Source organism: Panthera onca, chromosome E3, assembly GCF_046562875.1.
Source record: "Panthera onca isolate mPanOnc1 chromosome E3, mPanOnc1 haplotype 2, whole genome shotgun sequence".
Lineage (NCBI taxonomy): Eukaryota > Metazoa > Chordata > Mammalia > Carnivora > Felidae > Panthera > Panthera onca.
Window position 1 is genome coordinate 26786093 of NC_138354.1, and position 24226 is coordinate 26810318.

The 24226-nt window shown below is 43.8% G+C and overlaps 1 protein-coding gene across 3 annotated transcripts in view; it reads right to left on the reverse strand.

Annotated features, from left to right (window-relative positions):
• Positions 1-913: 913 nt before the first annotated feature.
• The window catches only part of TMC5 (transmembrane channel like 5), a 50318-nt gene continuing 27005 nt past the window's right edge, over positions 914-24226 (reverse strand). The window contains exons 9-19 of one of the 3 annotated variants that reach the window (XM_060648629.3): positions 23441-23592; positions 20501-20579; positions 19654-19751; positions 17883-17978; positions 14021-14096; positions 13700-13833; positions 11158-11331; positions 8850-8928; positions 3820-3924; positions 2228-2270; positions 914-1480 (exon numbers count right to left, since the gene is read on the reverse strand). In XM_060648629.3, coding sequence (XP_060504612.3) covers positions 1434-1480; positions 2228-2270; positions 3820-3924; positions 8850-8928; positions 11158-11331; positions 13700-13833; positions 14021-14096; positions 17883-17978; positions 19654-19751; positions 20501-20579; positions 23441-23592 — 1083 coding nt within the window. In that variant the 3' untranslated portion in view covers positions 914-1433. The remainder of the gene's footprint in view (positions 1481-2227; positions 2271-3819; positions 3925-8849; positions 8929-11157; positions 11332-13699; positions 13834-14020; positions 14097-17882; positions 17979-19653; positions 19752-20500; positions 20580-23440; positions 23593-24226) is intronic. The other 2 variants (XM_060648628.3, XM_060648630.3) reach the window with 2 other exon arrangements.

Consider the following 24226-nt stretch of genomic DNA (forward strand, 5'->3'; position numbering starts at 1 on the left):
CAACTGCTAGCAGGGATGATACCAAAAAATTTTAACTCAGTTGATGACATTTTGTTGATGAAATGAATTAACGAATAAATAAGTGAATGAAAAAGTGAATCAGTGACTGAGCACTGATTGGATGCTTGTGTTTCAAATGTATGTTAAATGTTTGCAAAATTCAGTTCCAATTAGATTTCACAGTAGTGATTACTCAAGAGGGGATGTCTCCCCTGAGTAATTTGGTAAATTGCACCTTTCTGCTGGATGCTTCAGTTCTAAGTTCCGTCACATGCCTTGTGAATCATTTGGCAAATCTGCAAAAAAATGCCATATATTGGGGCATCTTGCTGGCCCAGTCAGAAGAGCATGCCATTCTTGATCTTGGAGTTGTGAGTTCAAGCCCCACATGGAGTGTAGAGATTACTTAAATAAAATAATTAAAAAAAAAAAAAAAAAAAGACTGCTAGGAATGCCTGGGTTGCTCAGTCAAGTTAAGCATCTGACTCTTGATTTCAGCTCAGGTCATGATTTTGCAGTTTGTAACATCGAGCCCCGAGTTGGGCTCTGCACTGACAATACAGAACCCACTTGGGATTCTCTCTCTCTCTCTCTCTCTCTCTCTCTCTGCCCTTCCTCTGCTCATGCACTCTCTTTCTCTCTCAACATAAACATTTTTTTAAAAAGAATGCTATATATACTGCGTGTGTGTGTGTGTGTGTGTGTATACACACACACACATATGTGCACACATGTACATTACACACACACACATACACACACACATATGTTCCACACATCACTGGATTCATGTTTGATTCAACAAGACTTAGATGTTGATTTATGTGTCAACCTCACAGGGGCTAAGTCCCAGTCCACACCCACCCCCACCCCAGTCCAACCGCAAAGACTTGTACTTGATACGCAATAAAGTTTGTAGACAAGGCCTCTCGTTGTATTTTACCTTTGGGTAACATGGAATGGTTTTGTTCAAAACCATGAACAAATGCAGGTTCCCCAATTCAGAAACTTCACATTTCTGTTTGAGGATCCCATTTTTATTCAGGCTGGACTATTTGAGCAACAGTTTCCAAAATTTGTCAGGTCGGGAGCAGAGATTTCTAAGAACCAATAATTCATATGCACATCTCTTGAAGACTAAATGCATAATTCCCAGGCTATCTCTCCCAGGTTTTTGTGAACCAGTTTAAATGTTACAATAGTCTTTATTTTAAAATCCCAAATATTTTATCTTGGGAAATCAGCAATCCAGGTATAAAAAACCAGCAGGAAATGGCCAAATTTACTTCAGCATTTACACTGTGGTCAGTTTCTGCTCCTGGCTAATGATTTAAATTCCCTCCTGGGAAGCTCCAAAAGGCCCAGGGGTCATGTAAGAAGTTGTTCCATCTTGGTGTTTTCATTTGACGGGTGTGTGGCTGCCGCAATAAACATTACACCTTTGGATTCTCTTCTTGAACTGATCGCCTAAATCGCAGGTCTGGGTTGGACACAGAAAAGAGTCGTTAGCACAGATATACGCCCTGCCTCACATCTCCAAAGTTAGACAAAATTCAAAATCACACAGCTTCTCATGCCTCCTGCCTTCTCATGCTAAGTTTCTTCAATTCTCCCCTGGAACATCCATCATTTGGATGCCATCAGTAAATGCGACCCCAAAACGATGAATGGGTTTGTTTGGTTCCTCCCCAGTATTCATTCCCCTCTGGCCTCAGCTCCAGGTTTTCTTTGGGAAGCCCCTCTTCCCCATTCTCAGACCTCATGGTCTGTTAGGTTGTACCACCTCTATTTACAGATCTCTGATCTGGCAAATGAAATCATCACATTTTCATGGCCACAGCAACCGGTTCATGGTGCACATGTCACCCAGTTGGATCCAATGAAACACAGTGAGAATTCTGGGTGTCTCATTCCTTCCCACTAGACTTGAACCTGAGAAGGTACAAGAGGCTGACAAAAGGGTCTTGCAATTGTTAAGAAGAACCTATTTGAGAAAGGAGCTAACGTGGAAAAGAATGGAACAGAAAGAAACCAGGTTCTGGTAACATATTGCATCCCAGCTTCTGGCTGCACCTAAACCAAGAATTATTCTTGGATTTTTGCTGAAGCCAGCTTGGGTGGGTTCTTTTCATTGAATGAGTAACTGATATATGAGCAGTTCTGACCCTCTACCTTGAGATACATCATTTGGTTAAATGAGGTCTTCAGTGCCAACGCCCTTACTCACCATGAGCAGCATTGTGTTCCCTGACATGCAAAGGGCTTGTTTGCTGAAAGAGAAGAAAAGCAGTGGCCTCGTCACTGGAAAAGAATACAGGCCCACCTCCTGTTGCCTCGTTGGTGGGATTTGTGAGCCCCCACCATTTTAAAATTAAGATACGGCAGATGAAGACCAAGGCTCAGCCACAGACACAGCAAAAAGGTTTGGTTTGGTCTTTTAGGGACAGTAATTCCATTAGTTTATCCGTTCATTTACAGACATTTACTGAGCATCGACAATATGCCAGGTAATATATTAGGACCTGGGGCTGTCAGGGTACAGATCAAGACTCTGCCTGCATAAGATTTGCAGTAGGGCCTGTAGATCCCATAACTACCTCATGCTGACAATATCAATGTGCACAGATAGCGAATGGCCTGGCAGTATCTTCCAACAAGGTCCTAACTTCTTAAATCAGTGGCATTTGAATTAAGATGGGTTTATGGTTGGGTGCCTGGGTGGCTCAGTCGGTTGAGCATCTGGCTCTTGATTTCAGCTCAGGTCATAATCCTGGGGTCATGGGATCGAGGCCCACATCAGGTTCCATGCTGAGTGTGGAGCCTGCTTACGATTTTTCTCTTTCTCTTTCCCTCTGCCCCCTCCCATGCTCATGTGCTCTCTCTCTCTCCCTCTCAAATAAATATATTTTTTTAATTTTTTTAATGCTTCTTTATTTTTGAAGGAGAGAGAGACACAGAGTGTGAGTGGGGGGAAAGCAGAGACAGAGGGAGACACAGAATCTGAAGCAGGCTCCAGGCTCTGAGCTGTCAGCACAGAGCCCGACGCGGGGCTTGAACTCACGAACCGTGAGATCATGACCTGAGCCGAAGTCGGACGCTTAACCGACTGAGCCACCCAGGCGCCCCTCAAATAAATATTTTTAAAAAGATGGGTTTACTGTTTATTCATATTTTCCAGGACACCAAGGATGCCAGCAAGGGCTTTGGAATTAGAACAGGAATGAAACTGGTAAAATCTTTTTAAGAGCATGATATGGCAATTATCTATTTACATCATTATGTGCACGCCCTTTGGCAAAAATACATAAAAATAATTGAAACAAAAATATTTCACTACACAGTTTTTAGTATTTAAAAAAAACTGAAAACAACCCAAATGTCCATATATGTACAGACCGAAACAATGTCCGAAATACAGTACTAAGTGATGACGGACGGGATTATGATACTATGTGTATAGTAAAGCCCCAGTTTTCTAATAAATAAAAAATGTTAGTAGATGCATGTATGTTTGTGGATGCCCAGGGGAAAAGATCTGGAAGAATATACACTGAATCATTCACACAGTGGGGTGAGGGCATTTTCCTTCTCGGTGGGATATACTTCTGTATGATTGGATTATAGAAAAGATGCGTGCAAACTCCGTGAGGGCCTTCACCATGACAGGTTGAACGAATGAGTATTATTTGTTAAATAAAAAATAGAGAAATGTTTAAACATAAAAAGTGAAGTGCCCCATGTCATTCTAGTTTCCTGATGCACTTTTCCCAAGGAGGCAAGTCTGTGTCACAGGGATCCAGAGGCGACCTTCACTCTCACCTCTACATCCCTCCTTTCCATGCTGAACGAGCTGGTGTTTGCTCTCTTCTCCATATCCTGCAGCTTGGCCAACTTTTCTATCAGGAACATTTTATCTTTGCCCTCCTGCCAAGAAGGAAAGCAAAAACAAGAACAAAAACATGGAGGTTGGTGTGAGCAAACGACCGAAAGAAGGTTGTTGTTTTTGTTTTTTTTTTTTACGCAGGTAGGGTTCCAGACACAGGATAGAGACTGCCACCATGTTTTCTCTTGATGAAAGAGTAGAAACATTTCACAGCAAAGCCAAATTAACCCATACCTTCCTGAACTGGCACATTCTCCACTAAAGCAATTCCAGCAGGCTCAAGTAGCAGCCTTCTCTATCCCGCAGCTAGAAGCAAATTACACGCCCAGGACTGTCTGAAGGCCCAGGACAAATGGTGTATAGCAGCCCCTTCTTGGCATATGCCCTCCGTCTCAGAACCCTGTCTGGGCACCCAGCACTGCCTGGGCTGGCCCTGTCTTCCCATTGAGAATGTCAAAGCTTATATAGCTCTGCATCGAGGGACATCAAACATATTTCACCTGGCAAAGTTATCAGTGTTAATGGAGTAGACCAGATAAACACCTCCCAAACTGGGAAGAGGAACAAAGGAAAGGGCTATGTCCTTCCCAGGAGCATGACTCACTTCCCTGTGAATCTTTTGCAGATGAGAGGGCGGTATAATCCACCAGTGTTGAAGTGGGCTAGCAAGCACCATTGATGGGCTGTCCAGTCTAGATCAATCCCATTTCTCATGCCCTTGTTTCTCCTTCAACTTTCAATCACTGATTTTAGCAATTAGCTATTATTATTATTTAGCATCCAACAATTATTGCTGTGGTATTTGCTTCATAATAATTTTCTATTTCCCTCATTCTTTCTACTTTTATTCACTGGAATTCTGCAAAGAAGAGCTGTCCTTGGGAAATGGCATTTTAAACAACTCCGCAAGGGGCGCCTGGGTGGCTCACGTTGGTTAAGCGTCTAACTTGACCTCAGGTCACAATCTCACAGTTTGTGGGTTTGAGCTCTGTGTCAGGCTCTGTGCTGACAGCTCAGAGCCTGGAGCCCGCTTCAGATTCTGTCTCTCTCTCTCTCTCTCTCTCTCTCTCTCAGCCGCTTCCCTGCTTGTGCTCTCTCTCTCTCTCTCAAAAATAAAATAAACTTTTTTTTTTTTTTTAAAGCAAGTCTGCTAGCAGTCTTGGATATAGCCAACCTGTTTGTAAATTGCTGGTCTGTAACAGCTGTTTCCATACTTTCGTGCCAATTAGAATTACCTGGAGAGCCTGCAAAAATGCAAACTCAGGATTTATCCAACTCATCTTGACTCGGGGAGATAAACCTGCATTTTAGTTAAAAGCACAAACTTTGGGGTTAGCTGGTTCAAATCCCACCATTTACTAGCCCTATGACTTTGGGCAGCTCACTTCGCTCTGTAAACCTTAGAATCCTTAATTTTAAAATAGGGATTAAAGATGTATATGTCCCAGTGTGAGTAATAAAAATTAAATCAGAATTTTTGTTCATTATTTAGCACATGTCAGGCATCATGTAAGTGCTCAACAAATGTTATCTGTTGCCACTACAGGTTAGAGGAGATCAGGGTAATTGGAATTTGCATTTTTAATAAGCATCCAAGAGTTACTGATGTAGGTGATCACACTTTGAGAAGGACTGTTATTAGCCTGTTCCCAGCCCCTTAGCTTGGGTTCCTCTGGAGACAATGTCCCTGTCTTTGTGGCACATCCTCTGGACAAGATTCCCAAGCATGCAGGCCTGCAGTGATGCTTCTGGTGCCTTCCTGAAATGATGTCATCTAAATTCCTCCCCAGTTTACCTGGTACTGCCCTTACAATAGAAGGCTTTAGAAACAAATCTCTCCCCTGGTAAGATTTCCGTAAGACTTGCCCAAAACAATTCAAAGTGCTACATCAGAAAAATACAGGTGATGCTTCTGGAGACGAGCAGGGGAGATCGTAAGTAAGCCATGCCCTTTCTTTACACCATCTAAAAGACCAGCTTAAATGATCTGAAACCCAAAGGTTCAAGCAGATAGAACCGTGAGGAATCTTGGGCACCTGGGTGGCTCAGTTGGTTAAGCGTTGGACTCTTTATTTTGGCTCAGGTCATGACCTCATGGTCATGAGATTGAGCCCCAAATCAGGCTCCGTCTGCATTGGGCATGGAGCCTGCGTGGGATTCTCTCTCTCTCTCTCTCTCTCTCTCTCTCTCTCTCTCTCTCTCTGTCCCTCTCCTGCTCACTCACATATGCACTTGGTGCAGTCTCTTTCACTCCTTCAAAATAAATAAATAAACATTTAAAAAACAAAAGAACCCTGAGGAATCCTGCTTCTTCCCCAAGTTCTTAGATGTAAGTGTTCATGTCACAATTACGCTGCTATTTAGAAGAAGAGGGGCGCCTGGGTGGCTCAGTTGGTAAAGCATCCGACTTCGGCTCAGGTCATGATCTCACAGTTTGTGAGTTCGAGCCCTGCGTCGGGCTCTGTGCTGACAGCTCAGAGCCTGGAGCCTGCTTCACATTCTGTGTCTCCCTCTCTCCCTGCCCCTTCCCTGCTCATGTTGTGTCTCTATCTCAAAAATAAATAAACATTAAAAAAAATTAAAAAGAAAAATAGAAGAAGAGAGAACGAGCCCAGTATCATGAGCATCTGTATTCCCAGACTGTGGTCTCTAAATACCATCTCACCAGGACTCCTTGAATAAATGTCTGACTGGTGTTCTGGGACAGGTAATAAACAAGAAGAGTCTGGAACATCTTGTCCTTTCAGAGAGCAAGAAAACTATCGAAGACTTTCTGGGGTCATGTCAAAAGAACCCGGGAACTAATTCAAAAGGAATTTGATTAGCAACGAATCAATGAGGCTATTTAAGCATAAAAAAATTATTACAATTGAAAGAAGCAAAGTATACTTAAATCTATGAATTCATAATGATAATTTAAAAATCCTCACTGGCCACATTTTGGGGTTGCTAGGAGTAGTTGGTTGAATAGTGTCTCCTTTGTAAAAATATTTGTCCAAGTTAAAACAACCCCAGTACCTGCGAATATGGCCTTGTTGGAAATAAGGTCTTTGCAGACATAATTAAAGATTGTCGGATGAGATCACTCTGAATGAGGATGAACCCTAAATTCAATGATAAGTCCTTAGAAGAGGAGAAACAGGCACACAGAGAAAAAGAATTTGTGAAGATGGAGGTAGGAATGGGAGTTATGAAGCCCTAAGCCAAGGAACAGCCAGGTTAGCCAGTGGCCACCAGAATAAGCTAGGAGAGGCATGGAACAGATTCTCAGAGCTCCAGAAGGTACCAACCTTCCTGACACCTTGATTTTGGACTTTTGGCCTCCAGAACTATGAAGTAACAATTTTCTGTTATTTTAAGCCACCAAGTTCGGGGTTATTTGCCATGGCAGGCCTTAGGAAATGAATACCCTAGGGTATCAACTCAGCATTTCAAAAACTGGTCAATGAAGGGGGAAAAATCATGCATTTCTCTTTCCTCTATAAACTATATTTCAAGGTAATCAAATAGTTGATAAGCAAAAATTATTTTTTTCATAGAAAAATTCTAGCTAATAAATGCAAAAGAAATTGTAGGATTAGAGTACTACTGTTCTGCCATTTCTAACAAAATCAGTGGGTCTTCTAGGCAATACTCCTCAAAGGCTGCAAAATCCATCAGGTGAAAGGAGAGTGGGGAGCTTTCTGATGGATGGGTCAGGCTAACAAAGCATGAACCCACTGATCACTTTTCACATCACACAAAAAGAGACATGTAGACATTTTATGTCTCAAGGGGATACCATAAGAAGTGCATAGCATCATCTATGAAGTGTTCTGGCTAAAACACTGAAATGGATTTAGTCAGGTTTTTAAATCTCATTGCCAGGGTACAGGAAATAAAAAGAAGCATACTAAATACCACCACAAGGCTGCAAATCAGATATACCCAGAATGTGAGAACTACTACAAGACAAAGGACCTGTTTTCTTCAACAATAAATGGCAAAGAAGAAGGGAGGGGTGAACAATTATAGATTAAAGGAAACAACAGACATATGGACCAAATGCAACATGTGGCACTTTCCCAGACCTTGATTCGAACAACTCAACTGTAAAAAGACACTTCATGGGACCAATGGGGCAATTTCACCTTTGATTGCATGTGAGACGATAATAAGGAATTATCAAGTTTTCTTTTAGGTATGATGAGGGTATTATGGTTATGTTTTTTTTTAATCTCTCTCAGACACATAGAAATTTTTACAGATAAAATGATATAAAGTCTAGGATTTGCTTTAAAACAATCCAGATATTTGCAGTGAAGGGTTAGTGTAGATAAAATAAGAATATACAAAAAAAATTTTAAGCTTATTTATTTATTTATTTATGAGAGAGAGAGAGTGTGTGCATGAGCAGGAGGGGGACAGAGAGAGGGAGAGAGAGACAGAGAGAATCCTAAGCAGGCTCTGTGCTGTCAGTGCAAAGCCCAACTTGGGGCTCAATCTCTCAAACTGTGAGATCATGAACTGAACTGAAATCAAAAGTCAGACTCTCAATTGACTGAGCCACCCAGGCGCCCCCAAGAGTATACAAATGTTGACGGTAGTTGGTGCTGGGTGGGGGGGCAGATGTAAGTTCGTTGTACTATTCTCTTTTGGAGTATAACTGCAAGTTTGCATTATAAAATGTTTACAGAAAAGTGGGAGGATGGGGCGCCCGGGTGGCTCAGTTGGTTGAGCGTCCAACTTCGGCTCAGGTCACGATCTCACGGTTTGTGAGTTCGAGCCCCGCGTCGGGCTCTGTACTGATGGCTCAGAGCCTGGAGCCTGCTTCGGATTCTGTGTCTCCCCCTCTCTCTCTCTGCCCCTTCCCCGTGCACAGCTTTGTCTCTCTCTGTCTCTGAAAACTGAATAAACCTTAAAAATATATATATATAAAAAAAAAGAAAAGTGGGAGGAGGATACCAGAGGAGCTAACGGAACTTACATTAATAATCTGTTCATGGAGCAATCTGATCATAATCTTCCTTCCCTCTGTGATCTGCCAGTAAAGATAGGTGATGATTCTGGAGAAGAAAAGAAAGAATGACAGACACTTGTGCCAATATTTTGCAGGCCCCAAATTCCAACTGGTCTCAAAGGAACTGAGATATTCTCTTGCAAGTGGATTTTGTCCCAACAGTTTTCCTGAAAAGTTGTGTCTGGATGAATTACAGGTTCAATACATCCGAGCAACCTGGCTGCACATGGAATCACATGAAAGATGGAAAAAAGACTCATTCCATGGCCTGTCCTCAGATTAATTAACTAGCATCTCTGGGCATAGGGCCAGACAATAGTATTTTTTTTATGTTTATGTTTTTATTTTGAGAGAGAGAGAACACTTGGAGGAGGGGCAGAGAGAGAGAATCCCAAGCAGGCTCCACATGTCCGTGCCGAGCCCAATGCCGGCCCCATCCCACAACCCTGGATCATGACCTGAGCTGAAATCAAGAGCCAGACGTTCAACCGACTGAGCCATCCACGCACCCCTATTTTCCTTCTATTTAATATGGAGCACTCCATTGGTAGTATAACCACATCCAGACCTGTCTTCAAAAATTAAATTCCAGGGGCGCCTGGGTGGCCCAGTTGGTTAAACGTCCGACTTCGGCTCAGGTCATGATCTTGCAGTTTGTGAGTTCGAGCCCTGTGTCGGGCTCTGTGCTGACAGCTCAGAGCCTGGAGGCTGCTTTGGATTCTGTGTCTCTCCATCTCTTGGCCCTTCCCCTGCTCATGCTCTGTGTCTCTCTGTCTCTCAATAATAAATAAACCTTAACAAAAAATTTTTTTAATAAAAAAAAACACAAAAATTAAATTCCAGGAACAGATGATGATCAAGAATCATTCAAGTATTGCCAAATATAAATGTAAAATAAAACTTGGCTGTAATATAACCATCTCACAGACTTCTAAAGCAATCTCCCATGTATTTTAAATTTACAAAATAAATTCCCACAAGAATACAGAATGAACATAGCATAAATTCTCATATGGAATATACTTACCTCCAGAAACTATATCAGTTAAATTGGATAATAAAGGCTTGGAATCAAAAATTTCATAAAAGGAAAAAAAGATGTGCCCAGTGGGTAATATGAAACTCAAAGTATCTTCTTAAAATAGGATGGTTTAGGGGTGCCTGGGTGGCCCAGTCAGTTAAGCATCTGACTTCAACTCAGGTAATGATTTCGCGGCTCCTGAGTTTGAGCCCCACGTTGGGCCCTGTGCTGACAGCTCAGAGCCTGGAGCCTGCTTCAGATTGTCTCCCTCTCTGCCCCTCCCTGACTCATACTCTGTTTCTCTCCCAAAAATAAACATTAAAAAAAAAGAAAAAAAGAAAAGTGAATGGTAATTTCAATTCCTGTTCCAGTATATCCAGCACATCTACCTTTAACTCGAGAACCACATCTCCACCCCATACTGAAACCTGTGGATCTGATGGCTTTAAATTCTTGATGTAGCAATTCACATAGCTCATCAAAATTAGAGTCACATGTATGACTCCAGCATCTTTTCAGGTGCAGAGGAGTAAAAGACAGAAAGCCAAAGAGTACAGTGGAGTCCCCTCCACCTCAGGTATCTGGCACCCACCCCTAGCGGTGGGGCCAGAAATAATTGTTTTTATTTGAAAACAAAAGAACGCTATCACACATATGAACAATGCCCAACCCATTTGAACATAATGCCAATCTTAGAAAGCATCACACATATAATTTTCCTAAGCATTCTCAAATCCAAATTTTCATTTTGTTTTCATGCTATTTCTTAAAAAGGGACACAGCAGGTATTGTTTTCTTCATAAAACAGGCAAAAAAAAAAAGCTCACAAAAAACAAAAAATGAAAACACCTGGGACAAGATCATAGTAAGCAACTCTTAAAAATTCAAGGGCATGGGGCGCCTGGGTGGCTCAGTCGGTTGAGCGTCCGACTTCGGCTCAGGTCATGATCTCGCGGTCCGTGAGTTCGAGCCCCGTGTCGGGCTCTGTGCTGACGGCTCAGAGCCTGGAGCCTGTTTCGGATTCTGTGTCTCTCTCTTTCCGACCCTCTCCTGTTTATACTCTGTCTCTCTCTGTCTCAAAAATAAAAACATTAAAAAAAATTTAAAAAAAAAATTCAAGGGCAAAGTCAGGAGCATCCAGAACACTGAGCTACACTGTAGCCGTTTGCTCTCCTGGGAAACATTCCCCAGACTATCCACATGTCTTGTTAATGACACGTTTTCTCCACCAGTTTCCCAAAGCACTCCACTTACAACACAATGAGGGTGAGGATGAAAAAGAAGTGCACGCTTCCGATGAGGTTCTGGTAGATCCAAACAACCCACAGGTAGCCGGACCTTTTACTCAGGGTATCGATCCAGCTGTAGATGGAGTGAATGAAGAAGGGCAGACCTCGAAATGGGCCACAATCAGCTGAAGGTTTCAATCTGATAAAACGGGAGACAGGAAAACATCTGTAGCGTGAGACTCTGGTATAGCTTGTTCTAAAACCAAACTGTCCTTTCTGGGTTCTGGACCTGGAACCAGCAATGCCTGCCTGATGTACCCATACCCTCCCTCCCAAGGAAGCTCTCTCCCTCACAGCCTCAACAGGTATGTTTTGCCCGTGTGACCCCACTGAGGCTCAGCTCCCAGACAGGGTTATATCATCTGATCTAATGGTAGACGATCCCAAGAGTGGCAGTGAACTTTGTGGTATCCTGGCTTGAAGAAATGAACTGGGTGATCAGATTCTTTTTCTTGGGAACTTGAACTAAGACATATGAAGAAGGGACCCTGCAATCTATGGAAGGTGAGGTTGTGGCAATGAGGGCCACATGCAGTCAGTTGTTATGAATTAGCAGAAACTAGCAGGAAACTAAGAACTGGTTAGGAAGAGAGAGAAAAGAGAGAAGCAAAGACATCATAAAACAGAGTAGCCTGCCCTGAAGCCGCTTGAGTTCCTGATGGTTCTAGTTCCATCTGTATCCTAAAAATCAACTCCTGGGGCACCTGCATGGTTCAGTCGGTTAAGTGTCCAACTTTGGCTCAGGTCATGATCTCGCGGTTCGTGAGTTCAAGCCCCACATCAGGCTCTGCACTGACAGTCTGCCTGGGATTCTCTCTCTCTCTCTCTCTCTCTCTCTCTCTCTCTCTCTGACCTTCCCCCCACTTGCTCTCTCTCAAAATAAATAAACTTAAAAAAAATCAACTCTTTTGTTTGTTTGCTTCATCCATTCATTCTATAAAAGCTTATTTCACCTGTTCCAAGTGCTGTGCTAGATACTAAGCCCTTGGGGATTCCATAGCAACAAGACAGACATGGTCTCTGTCCTCCCAGGTTTACATTTTAGTAAGAAAAATGGACAACTAATGAGCTAATGATTAAACAAAGATTCAAGCGAAGGCATTTCTGACTGTGAACGGTGGAGTGAAGAAAAGAAAGTGCCTCTAGAGGGAGAAAAGGTGGGAAAGACAGTAGGCAAGCATGGTCATGAAGGTTAGATCTTGAGGATGACTTCTGAGCTGAGACCCAGAGTGGGAGACAGAAGGCCACCGGGCAGAGGGAGTGAGGAGAACACACACAAGACTCCACCTTGTGTTGGGAGAGGCTCACAGGGTCCCAGGAATGGAGCAAGAGTCATGAGGATGAAGGAAGGGTGGAGCCAACGTGGGGTGAGGTTGGAGAGCGAGGAGGGAACCAGCTCGGACAGGGCATTTCAGTTCATTTAGTGCAAGTTTAGTCCCCATTCTGGGAAACTGCAGGCCTCTAGGAAGTGAGGAAGCCCTGCCATCACCTGGTGGGTGATGACCAAACTAAGACACATTCGCTCCTTTGGCTGTTGTGTCTGCTGGTTACCAAGGGGACTTGGGTTCAATACTGTATTAAGCACGTCTTCTTACTCTGATGTTTTGACATCTGGGGCCTTACAGACCCTGGAGAGATAGCCCCTCCCGGGAGCTCCCCTACATGGTATGTCTTTCCATGCAAAACAACCAACCCAGAGCCCACACCCCACCCTCCACCTCCTCCATCAGGCTCTCACACTCAGGGTCACTCTCCCCCTGCCCTGATCCCCACAGGGCCAGGTAACCAGATAAATCCAGACAGCCCCCAAAGCCACTGAAATTGTTCAAACGAGCCAATCCTAAACCTGCCTATCCTCCCTCGCCCTTTCCTTCCCAGGGAAACCACAATAAAGGTTCTTTTTTTTTTTTTTTTTAATTTTTTTTAGTGTTTATTTATTATTGAGAGACAGAGCATGAGCATGGGAGGGGCAGAGAGAGGAGGAGTCACAGAATCCAAAGAAAGCTCCAGGCTCTCAGCTGTCAGCACAGAGCCCCACGCGGGGCTCAAACTCACAAACTGAGAGATCATGACCTGAGCTGAAGTCAGACACTTAACCGAATGAGTCATCCAGGTGCCCCAACCACAATAAAGGTTCTTGCCCACACTTTCTCCTCACTCCCGCTGTGTCCTGACCAACCCTGGGATTCCCTCATGTGGCCCCCTGTGGTGTGGCATCCCCACCCCCACTACCACTTCTACTGGGATCTGAGTAAAATAAATCATCTTTCCAATGACATTCATCTCCTGATCTGCTGGCCTCACCAAACGTTAATAATAATAAAACCTACATTTTACTTATTTATTTTAAAGTAGGCTACACACCCAATGTGGGGCTTGAACTCATGACCCTGAGATCAAGAGTGTGATGTTCTACCGACTGAGCCACCCAGGTGTCCCAAAACCTACATTTTAAAACACTCACTCACCCCATCTCTAAGACCTCTCCACAAGCCATGGTTTCCTACCTCCAGATGGTGATGGCCAGGGTGCACAGGACCCCGGTGAAGGATGGGAAAAAGAGCAAGAAGATGAAGAAAGTCATCATCTGTGAGGCTCGCCAGGCTTTGCTCGGAGGCTGGAAATTCATCATCAGGCTGATCTGAAGAGAGAGAAGCAGACACCTTCCATCTGTGGCCAGAGGGACAGGCCAGAGGGACCCCAGCCAGGCAATGGCTTCCCGATAACCCTTCCCAGCACCCCTCCCCACTGCCCCCCGACTTAGTTCCAACCACGGGGCCACACGGGACTGGGAGAAGCTAATTGTTTCCACCTTCAGGCTGACTCACGTTTTTGACATAAAACATGATGAAAAGAGTAATCATTTGGATAAAGGGCAGCAGAGGGCAGAAGAAGGTTCCAATCCTGAGGGAAAAAGGGTGAGTGTCAAAAGTCAGGGGAAACATGAAGACGGAGAATGTGGTGGGGGGAGGGCAGGTACGGGGGGTGTGGAGGGAAAGGAAAGAGGGTGTTACGGGCTGAACTGTGCTTCTCCAAAATGCGTATGTTGGAGTCCTAGTACCCCTAGTACCGCGGAATGTGACTATTTGGAGAAGGGGCCTTTAAAGAGGTAATTAAAGTAAAAGGAGGTCCCTAGGGTGGGCCCTAATGCAATATAACTGGTGTCCTTAAAAGAAGAGATTAGGACCCAGATACACACAGAGGGACCATGTGAAGACTGTGGAAGCAGGTGCCATCCCACAGGCCGACGACAGAGGTCTCAGAAGAAACCAACTACGAACACCTTGATCTCGGACCTCTAGCCGCCAGAACTGTGAGAAAATAAATTTCTGTCGTTTCAGCCACCCAGTCTGTGGTATTTGTTACGGTCGCTCTAGCAGACTAATACAGAGGGAGTGTGCTCTATGGCTGTAGACCAGGAGCGTTCCCACCACACCCAGTATACCCGGCTGCTCCCTTCCCAGCTTTGGAAAAGAGAGTTTGCAGAAAGCACCACCCACACACCACCAAATGGTCTTCAGCAAGCCCTAACCTAGGTGTCCCGAATGCGGGACATGTCCCCCTGCTTCCTCCATGGCATTCAAGAAGGTCTGAGGTCCCGCAGGGAGAGGCATTAAACTGCACTGAGTTACAGATGGGAAGGGCATTCTCTCTCAATTCTCCCCAATGCTCCTGAGTGCCGAGAGAAGAAAATCTCACTTTGGTGGTCCTAACACTTGCCAACCTCCCTTTGTTCCCAAAAGAAAGGTGGGAGGGGGGAGGTAAATCTTTAAACTGAGAGCCTTGGCAGATGGAAGCATCCAGCTAGAATTTAATGACTGTTGGTGATTGGCTTGGTTTTATTTTATTTTATTTTTCTTATTTTTTTAAAGTTTATTTATTTATTTTGAGAGAGACAGAGAGAGCTTGAGTGGGGAAGGGACAGAGAGAAAGAGAGAATCCCCAGCAGGCTCCATGATATGCTGCCAGAGCAAAGCCCCATGTGGGACTAAACCCTTGGAACCATGAGATCACGACCTGAGCTGAAACCAAGAGTCAGAGGCTCCACCAACTGAGCCACCCAGGCGCCCCGTATTTTATTTTTCTAAAGTGACTGACATTTTTCTTTTTTTTTAACAAATTTTTTTTTATGTTTTTTATTTATTTTTGAGACAGAGAGAGAGCATGAACAGGGGAAGGGCAGAGAGAGAGGGAGACACAGAATCCAAAGCGGCTCCAGGCTCTGAGCTGTCAGCACAGAGCCTGATGCAGGGCTCGAACTCACGAGCAGAGCTCGGACTCACGAACTGCAAGACCATGACCTGAGCCGAAGTCGGATGCTTAATCGACTGAGCCACCCAGGCGCCCCAACATTTTTCTTTAAGTAATCTCTACACCCAAGATGGGCCTCAAACTCACAACCCCAAGATCAAGAAAGATCAAGAGTCAGATGCTCTACCAACTGAGCCACCCAGGTGCCCTGGGTTTTGTTTTATTTTTTAAGTTACTTGCAGTTTCTCTCAAATGACTCTGATTTTCCATTCTGGTGGTAAAATAAAGTCTCCTTTAAAAATGTATTTAGGGGCACCTGGGTGGCTCGGTCAGTTAAGCATCTAACTCTTAATTTCAGCTCAGGTTATGATCGCACAGTTTATGGGTTCGGGACCCACACCAGGCTCTGTGCCGACAGCATGGAGCCTGCATGGGATTCTTCCTCTCTCTCCGCTCCTCCCCTGTGTGCTCTCTACCTCTCTCCCTCAAAAATAAATAAATAACCATTAAAAAAAATAAAAATAAAAAATAAAACATTTTTAAAAAGGCAAACTACATAAAAGATAATACTAAGTAAAAACCAGTACCGGTGATATGTAGATAAGCCAAAAAATAGGCAGGCTGGTGTGCAAAAGGCTGAAGTTTGGGACACACTTACCTCACCTCATCTCTACCACTGTCCCTAACATACATTGCCTTTCTGTCACCCTGTTATCTTCTTTTATTTAAAAAAAATTTTTTTTAACCTTTTATTTATTTTTGAGACAGGGAGAGACAGAACATGAACAGGGGAGGGTCAGAGAGAGGGAGACACAGAATCTGAAACAGGCTCTGAGCTGTCAGCACAGAGCCGATGCAGGGCTCGAACTCACAGATCGTGAGATCATAACCTGAGCAGAAGTCGGCCGCCCAACTGACTGAGCCACCAAGGCGCCCCTGTTATCTTCTTTTAAAGCTCATCATCAAAGGCAACATTCTCCTAAAACCCACAGAGGTTAAATCTATAATTTCCATGGAGAAAAGAAAAGATACATGTGTTTTCTTTTTTTTTTTTTTAATTTTTTTTTTTTCCAACGTTTTTTATTTATTTTTGGGACAGAGAGAGACAGAGCATGAACGGGGGAGGGGCAGAGAGAGAGAGGGAGACACAGAATCGGAAACAGGCTCCAGGCTCCGAGCCATCAGCCCAGCACCTGACGCGGGGCTCAGAGCCTGACGCGGGGCTCGAACTCACGGACCGTGAGATCGTGACCTGGCTGAAGTCGGACGCTTAACCGACTGCGCCACCCAGGCGCCCCAAGAAAAGATACATGTGTTTTCAATTGTGCTTATTTGCAATTTATTAACACAAACCATAAAGACCCATTATTACAATGGCCATCTCTGATTGCAACTTCTTCCCCCTTGCTGCTAACATTTCCCTTTGGAACCTTCATTAATGGTCAATAGTATGAGGGCTTGGTTTCTAGGGCTCAAAAACCTGGCCAAAGTAAGCACTCAATAAATGGAGCCATATTGTTATTACCACATCAGCTGATTTATGCACATCATTTATTAAAAAACAAAAAACTTAAGAGTGCTCATAAGTACAATATAATCCAGCAATTCTACTTCTGGGTATATATCCAAAAGAACTGAGGGGCGCCTGGGTGGCTCAGTCAGTTAAACATCTGACTTTGGCTTAGGTCATGATCTTGTGGTTTACGAGTTCGAGCCCCACGTTGGGATCTGTGCTGACAGCTCACAGCCTGGAGCCTGCTTTGGATTCTGTGTCTCCCTCTCTCTCTGCCCCTTCCCCACTGGCACTCTGTCTCTGTCTCTAAAAAAATAAGCGTAAAAAAAAAGAATTGAAAGCAGGGTCTCAGATATTTGCATACCCATAATCATAGCTGCATTATTCACAATAACCAAGAGGTAGAAGCAACCCAAATGTCCACCCATGGGTGAATGGATAAACATGTGGTATATCCATACAGCAGAATATTATTCAGCCTTACAAAGGAAGGAAGTGCTGATACATGCTACAATATGCATGAACCTGAAGAACATTATGCTAAATGAAATAAGCCAATCACAAAAAGATAAATTGTGTGTGATTCCACTTACATAAAGTATCTAGAGTAGTCAAACTCCGAAAGACAGAAAATGGAATGCTGGTTGCTAGCGGGGTAGGGGAAGGAGGAAATGGGAAGTTCTTGTTTAATGGGTATGGCGTTTCAGTTTTGCAAGATGAAAAGAGTTCTGGAGACCTGTGGCACAGCTATGTGAATGTATTCAACACTACTGAACCATACATTTAAAAATAGTTAAGATGATAAATATTATATTATGTATATTCCTACCACAATTTTTAAAAGGTGCTCATAAGGGTGACAAACAGCCACAATATCCCCACTTAGAAAATATTTCTGAGTCAGTCTGAAGATTCTCAAAACTTACCACACCAGAGTTTGTGCATAGATCAGTTCTAGGACGTTCCTGGCGATGTCAAACTCCTGTAAACCAAGGCTCGTTGGAAACTGCATTCCAATGAGTCTGTGAAAACATCGCTGAGTTTAGTGCCCCAACCATCAACCCTCTCCTTCAGAAGATTCCCCACAATCAACAAAGTAGAGCATCACCAGTTTGGAATAAAGTCATAAGTTCTTTTGCAAATTTTTGAAAAGTTCCAAGTGTAAGTGTATTTTTGAAGAAAGAATTGAAGGAATGGAGGGAAAATGGAACTATCACAATGCATTCGAGCAGAGGTACTGCTGAAGTGGTTTACAAAATTCTAGGGCCGCCTGGGTGGCTCAGTTGGTTGAACGTTTGACTCTTGATTTCGGCTCACATCATGATCTCACAGTTCGTGAGTAAGAGCCTGGTGTCGATGTCTGTGCTGACAGTGCAGAGCCTGCTTGGGATTCTCATTTTCTTTCTCTCTCTCTCTCTCTCTCTCTCTCTCTCTCTCTCTCCCTGCCCCTTCCCTGGTTGCATGCGGATTCTCTCTCCCAAAATAAATAAAGATTTTTTAAAAAATTCTAGAGACCATTATTTAAGTTATCCCATATATTATTTAAATAGATAGTTAACTATAAGTTAACAATAGATATTATATAAATGAGATAATTATTAAAATTATCCTACCTATTATCACTCTTTGCTTGTTAAACCTGTTTTTTCAGGACCAGGTAACTCAGCATTTCCTAACCCCCCTAAATGGAAAAGTTTTCCATGTTTGGTTACTGTTATCAGATTAATAGGGTTTCCCCATTTTCTAAATCCACAAGAGGAAACCAAGATCTCCATTTATCCTGAGGAAACTTGAGACAGAGAGGATGCTAATAATAAAAAGAAAAAAATGCCGTCAAAGATACAAAAACAAAACAAAAAACCTCCTAACCTCTACATCTAGACCTTGGACAGAGGCTGTAATAAAAGTGAGTTTGGGCAGACTGAGTGTAGAAATAGGGCACGCAACCTACCCCCTGAGGAAAGAATCATTATTGTGTTATGCTATCTTATCACTGGGGCAGCTTACAGAAATATGTACATGTCTATAAGGAATGAGATGCTCATCATATTATTAACACATAAATGAACAGATCAATAGAAGAGGACTATACATGGGCCAATGACAACACTGCCTCAGTTCTGTACACCTGGTGTCTAAAATCACAATTAGCACATGAATCAAAGTCAATTAAATGGATCATGAGATAAATCTATAGGTGTCGTCATAGAAAGATGCCACAGCATAATGTTAAAAAGAATAAGGGCAAAGTCCACAATGATTTTCAGCATGACCCAATTTTTATCTTTGAAACTATATAATACAGTCACACACACAAAGCAATATGTGCACAGAAAAATCTGGAAGAATATACACTACAATTAAAATGATCTGTGGTGGAAAGTTCTCAAAGACTTTCACTTTCTATGTTTGCATCCAGTAATGTCTTTATCTCAAGAGAAGTTTGTAAAGGGTTAGCTGAATGAACTTGCACAACAGGACTGTCAGATCAAAGTGAAATTTTGGTTAATTTCAGAAGCAAGCAACATCCCAAAGAACAACAGGCAGACTTGTCACAGTGCATACTTGAAATAAATAAGGGATGCTTATGTGCTAACTATAGTAAGCGTAAGGGATACCCATACTTCTGGCTCAGCCAAGACTCTGGCTCTGGTTCCAACATCAGGTACTAATGACTCAAGGCTGATAAATATTTACCTCCTCAGGAATTCCCCCAGTAAGGAATCAGCTAAAGAGAATACAAAATCCATCAGAAGGAGCCGGTAGATTTCCTGGCCAATGAGAGTTTCCCAACACTGTAAGGTAAACAAGAGTCAGGATGTGGGAAGGGGCTGTTGGTTCTGCCCAGTGCCCTTCTGGCACCCTACACTCATTAGGACATGGTTGCTGGCCAATGTGACTGGGTCCTTGTACATCCAGAAAACCAGACCCACTCTGGGCAGTGACACACCATTAATTTGTTGAGTTTGGTTTCAAGGGTGTTTATTCCCTTTCTGTGTTGCTTTTCCCCCATTAAGGCTTGCCCTCCACGTGCACCCCAAACTTTCCCTTCTCACTATCTCTCCTCTTAAAACTTTTCATCCCTGTCCTATGCCCTCTGGATCCCATTTCTCAGCCAGGGCTAGCAGAAGGCATCAATGGCAACAATACCTTTACTCTTTGTTTATTAACCTTATGAAAATCCGTTAATACTTATTTGACTAAGAAAGTGGCCTAGAGGTTTAGCAGGCTGGCACAAATTGGAAGGCTGACTTAGTTCATGAAACTGGTGATCAATTACCTCTGCAGGAAGTCAGTGCTATGAACTGATGGACCGGGAGCTTTTAGATTTGGTTGAACGAGGAGAGGGATGTTTTGAGTGCACAGCCCAAGGATAGATGGATGGATGGATGGATGGATGGATGGGTGGATGGATGGAAGGAAGAATATTATATCAACTCTAAGATCATGAGTAGAAACTCTGAGAAACCAGAGAAATTCACTTCCTCCCTGGTATTCAAAGGTTAAGAAAAAAACTCAAGGCAGAACAGCACAGAAATCTCACCTCTTCACCAGCCTGGGCCACAATGTTGAGCCAATAGTAACAAAGAATTCCAATGATTGATATTTTCAGAAAGATGTTTCTAAATAACAGAAGAGAAAACAACTATTGTTACCTTCCATGACAGTCATTAGTACTGTTTGCTAATAATTCCTTTTGGTCACATGGTAGGACTGAAATTCCCGCTCCTGTATGGTTTGACTGGGGCCAATATGGCTAGTTCTGGCAAGTAATTTGTGAGCAGAAGTGATGTGTGTCACTTTGCGTCATTCTAGGCTGGAGCACTGAAATGCCAGCGAGGCTCTCTGGAACTCACTGTCTTCCGTCTGGAATGGGCATCAGCAATATTTGAGACGGTTGCTGCTGTCAGCCTGGATCCCTGTATGAATGACATGACCAAAACCACCTGCCATCCACAATGGACACATAATATGAACAAGAACTAAATCTTTGTGTTCGAAGCCACTGAGATTAGGGAGATAGGGGATGTTTGTTACTGCAGCAAAACCTAACTTATTTCAACTGATATACCCTCTTTCAGTGCATTCCAAACTAACTGATTTCGCTTCTCATTGTAATAATAATAAATGTACTTACTTTTAATTGGGTGCTGAGCATGGGCAGTACATTATGCTAAGAACCTCACTAAATCACCTTAATCTTCACAGCTTAATGTTTACAATTTTGCTGCCATTCTTACTTTCTACAACTCTGTCATCAGGTAGATAGAATTTTTATGTCTATCTTACTGATGAGGACACTGAAGTTCAGCGATGACACAATGTGTCCAAGGGCACACAGCTTGTGAGGGCCATGACAAAGACTGAAACTGAGGACCATCTCTTAAACCTAGTCACTTTGCCAAAGTCAATAGCTGCTGGTTTTAATAGGGCTTCAGCCCTGGTGTGCCACGAACTGTGTGCCACTAGACCAGGGGTTCTCAAAGTGTGTCCTCTGAACCAGCAGCATCAGCCTCGTCCGCAAACCTGCTAGAAAGGCAAATTTTCAGGCCCCACCCTAGACCCACTGAATCAGAAACCCTGGAGACAGGACCAAGAAATCCCTTCAGGTAATTCTGATGTATGCTGAAGGTTGAGAACCTTTGTGTTAGACTCTGAAGTTCCATGAAGGAAGGGCACTAGATCTTTCTCAGTGCCAGATCCCCAATCTCTTGCCTAGTGCCTAGCCTGTGATACACCCTCACTGTCTACTGGATTAACACATCAGGAGACCTTTATTGCAGTGTAGCTTCAAGTTAAACTTGAAAACACACTCTTCTACGCTGAGAAAAATCTCGTCTCAGATCAAAAAGAACCGTGTAGGGGCGCCTGGGTGGCGCAGTCGGTTAAGCGTCCGACTTCAGCCAGGTCACGATCTCGCGGTCCGTGAGTTCGAGCCCCGCGTCGGGCTCTGGGCTGATGGCTCGGAGCCTGGAGCCTGTTTCCGATTCTGTGTCTCCCTCTCTCTCTGCCCCTCCCCCGTTCATGCTCTGTCTCTCTCTGTCCCAAAAATAAATAAAAAAACGTTGAAAAAAAATTAAAAAAAAAAAAAAAAGAACCGTGTATTTCTGAGAGTTCCCATTTTCTCTTCATGCAAAGATTTTGAATATTTTGTTGAAGCTGTACAAAGGGCTGATGTATATTAAAAGACAACTAAACTCTTAAATGATCAGAAAAACACAAAGAGCAAATTTATTGGTTCAAAATGGCCCACTGAGCATACATGTCTAACCACCTCTTCATCCAAATTCTCCAGATGAAGTTGGAGAGCTGGCCAGGAGCCAGATCTCCCAGGCCATAGAAGGCAAGGGCTCTGGAACTGATCAGTAAAGAAACTCAGTCTACATTGTACTGACCTGTTGTCATAAACACCATAAACAGGAACTGGTCAGGGAACCAGCCAGGAAGGAGCAAGGACAAAATTTGGGTTGTTTTATGCTTTGTTTATCGAAACCTTGGGGTCACCTCTAGCACAAAAAGGCACCCCCTCCCAGCCAACTAATTGCCAGAAGCACCCCCTCTACCTCCATTTGGGTGCCTGAATTACAAAAATGCATCTCTTGGGGCTCCTGGGTGGCTTAGTCCAAGCGTCCAAGTTCGACTCAGGTCATGATCTCGTGGTTCACGAGTTCAAGCCCCGTGTTGGGCTCTGTGCTGACAGCTCAGAGCCTGGAGGCTACTTCAGATTCAGTGTGTCCCTCTCCCTCTGCCCCTCCCTACTTGTGCTCTCTCTCTCTCTACCTCAAAAATAAGTAAACATTAAAAAAAATTTTTTTTGGGGCGCCTGGGTGGCGCAGTCGGTTAAGCGTCCGACTTCAGCCAGGTCACGATCTCGCGGTCCGTGAGTTCGAGCCCCGCGTCAGGCTCTGGGCTGATGGCTCGGAGCCTGGAGCCTGTTTCCGATTCTGTGTCTCCCTCTCTCTCTGCCCCTCCCCCGTTCATGCTCTGTCTCTCTCTGTCCAAAAATAAATAAAAAACGTTGAAAAAAAAAAAAAAAAAATTTAAAAAAAAAAAAAAAAAAATTTTTTTTAATGCACCTCTTTCTCCCAGCTGAGGCAGTGGCTACCAAGGCTCACAGCTTGACTAATGCAAACGCTAGATGAATTTCAGTCCCTACACAACTCATCAGCCAGGCACCCTTCTGCAGTATACAACATGAACATCTGTACATCTCATAACTGAGAAAAACTATGAAAATCCTCAGGCCGATAGCAATTTGGAAAGGTAAGCTATTACTCTGAGCAAAAGACTGATGTACTTAATTGTATACCTGAGAGCGTTTTGGATTTTATGTCTATTAGCCCACCCCATACAAACATACTTTATTCTTGAAATCCTTTCTGGAAAACAGAACTCTGGTACTTGAGCATAACCCTCTGTAGCTCCCACCTCACTTCCCTCCCTGGAAATACAGGCTGGTGGTGGGCATGGCAGACACACCTACCGGATGAGGAGGATGTAGACTTCACACCTCGGCGTCTCATACCTCTCCACCAGCCTGAACAGGGAGTAGAGGCGTGGCGTTGCCAGGTTGATGCAGGACACGAGGAAAGGCAGTAACAGCACTGCTCCAGGGTTCTGGTGGTTCTTCAGGAACTACAGGGGATGCAGGGAGAGAATCGAGATGCCAAGCGTGCACGGAACTCCTCTCTGCCTCACGCAGAAGACCCCACACAATGGGGAAACCCCAGTGGTAGCCCCTCTGGGGTTAGCTCGTACGCTACGGGTTATTGAGCACTTACCCTGCACCCAGCATTACCCACGTGATCACGTGATCACGTTTAATTCTCACAGCCCAGCAGGTGGGTATTAATAGACTGACTGGCAAATGGAGGCTCAGAGAGGTAAAAATGCTTGCCTGGGGTCACCGAGGCAGATTTGAACTGGGTCCATCTGACTCAGGGGCCTGAACTCAAAACAGCCATTCTGTGACTTTACTGTCCTTAGCAAGAGGTCTGCAGCAATGAGAATGTGTTTCCTGGCTGTTGGAGCAAAAGCTTGAATCCGCGGAAGCTATAGTACAAGGGTATTGAGCGCTGCAGACTTTCTCCGCCTGTCTCCTGCGTGGCCCTATTCATTTTCACCAGGCTTTTCTTGGGTGCTGAATCAGGGGAAAGGGAGCCTCTGTTAGCCCATGGCACACCTTCCTATGAGGTCCAAAGAGGCACCCCCTTCCTTCATGTGGATGCAACACCCTGGCACTTGGTTTGGAGTGGGGTGAAGGCTGCCC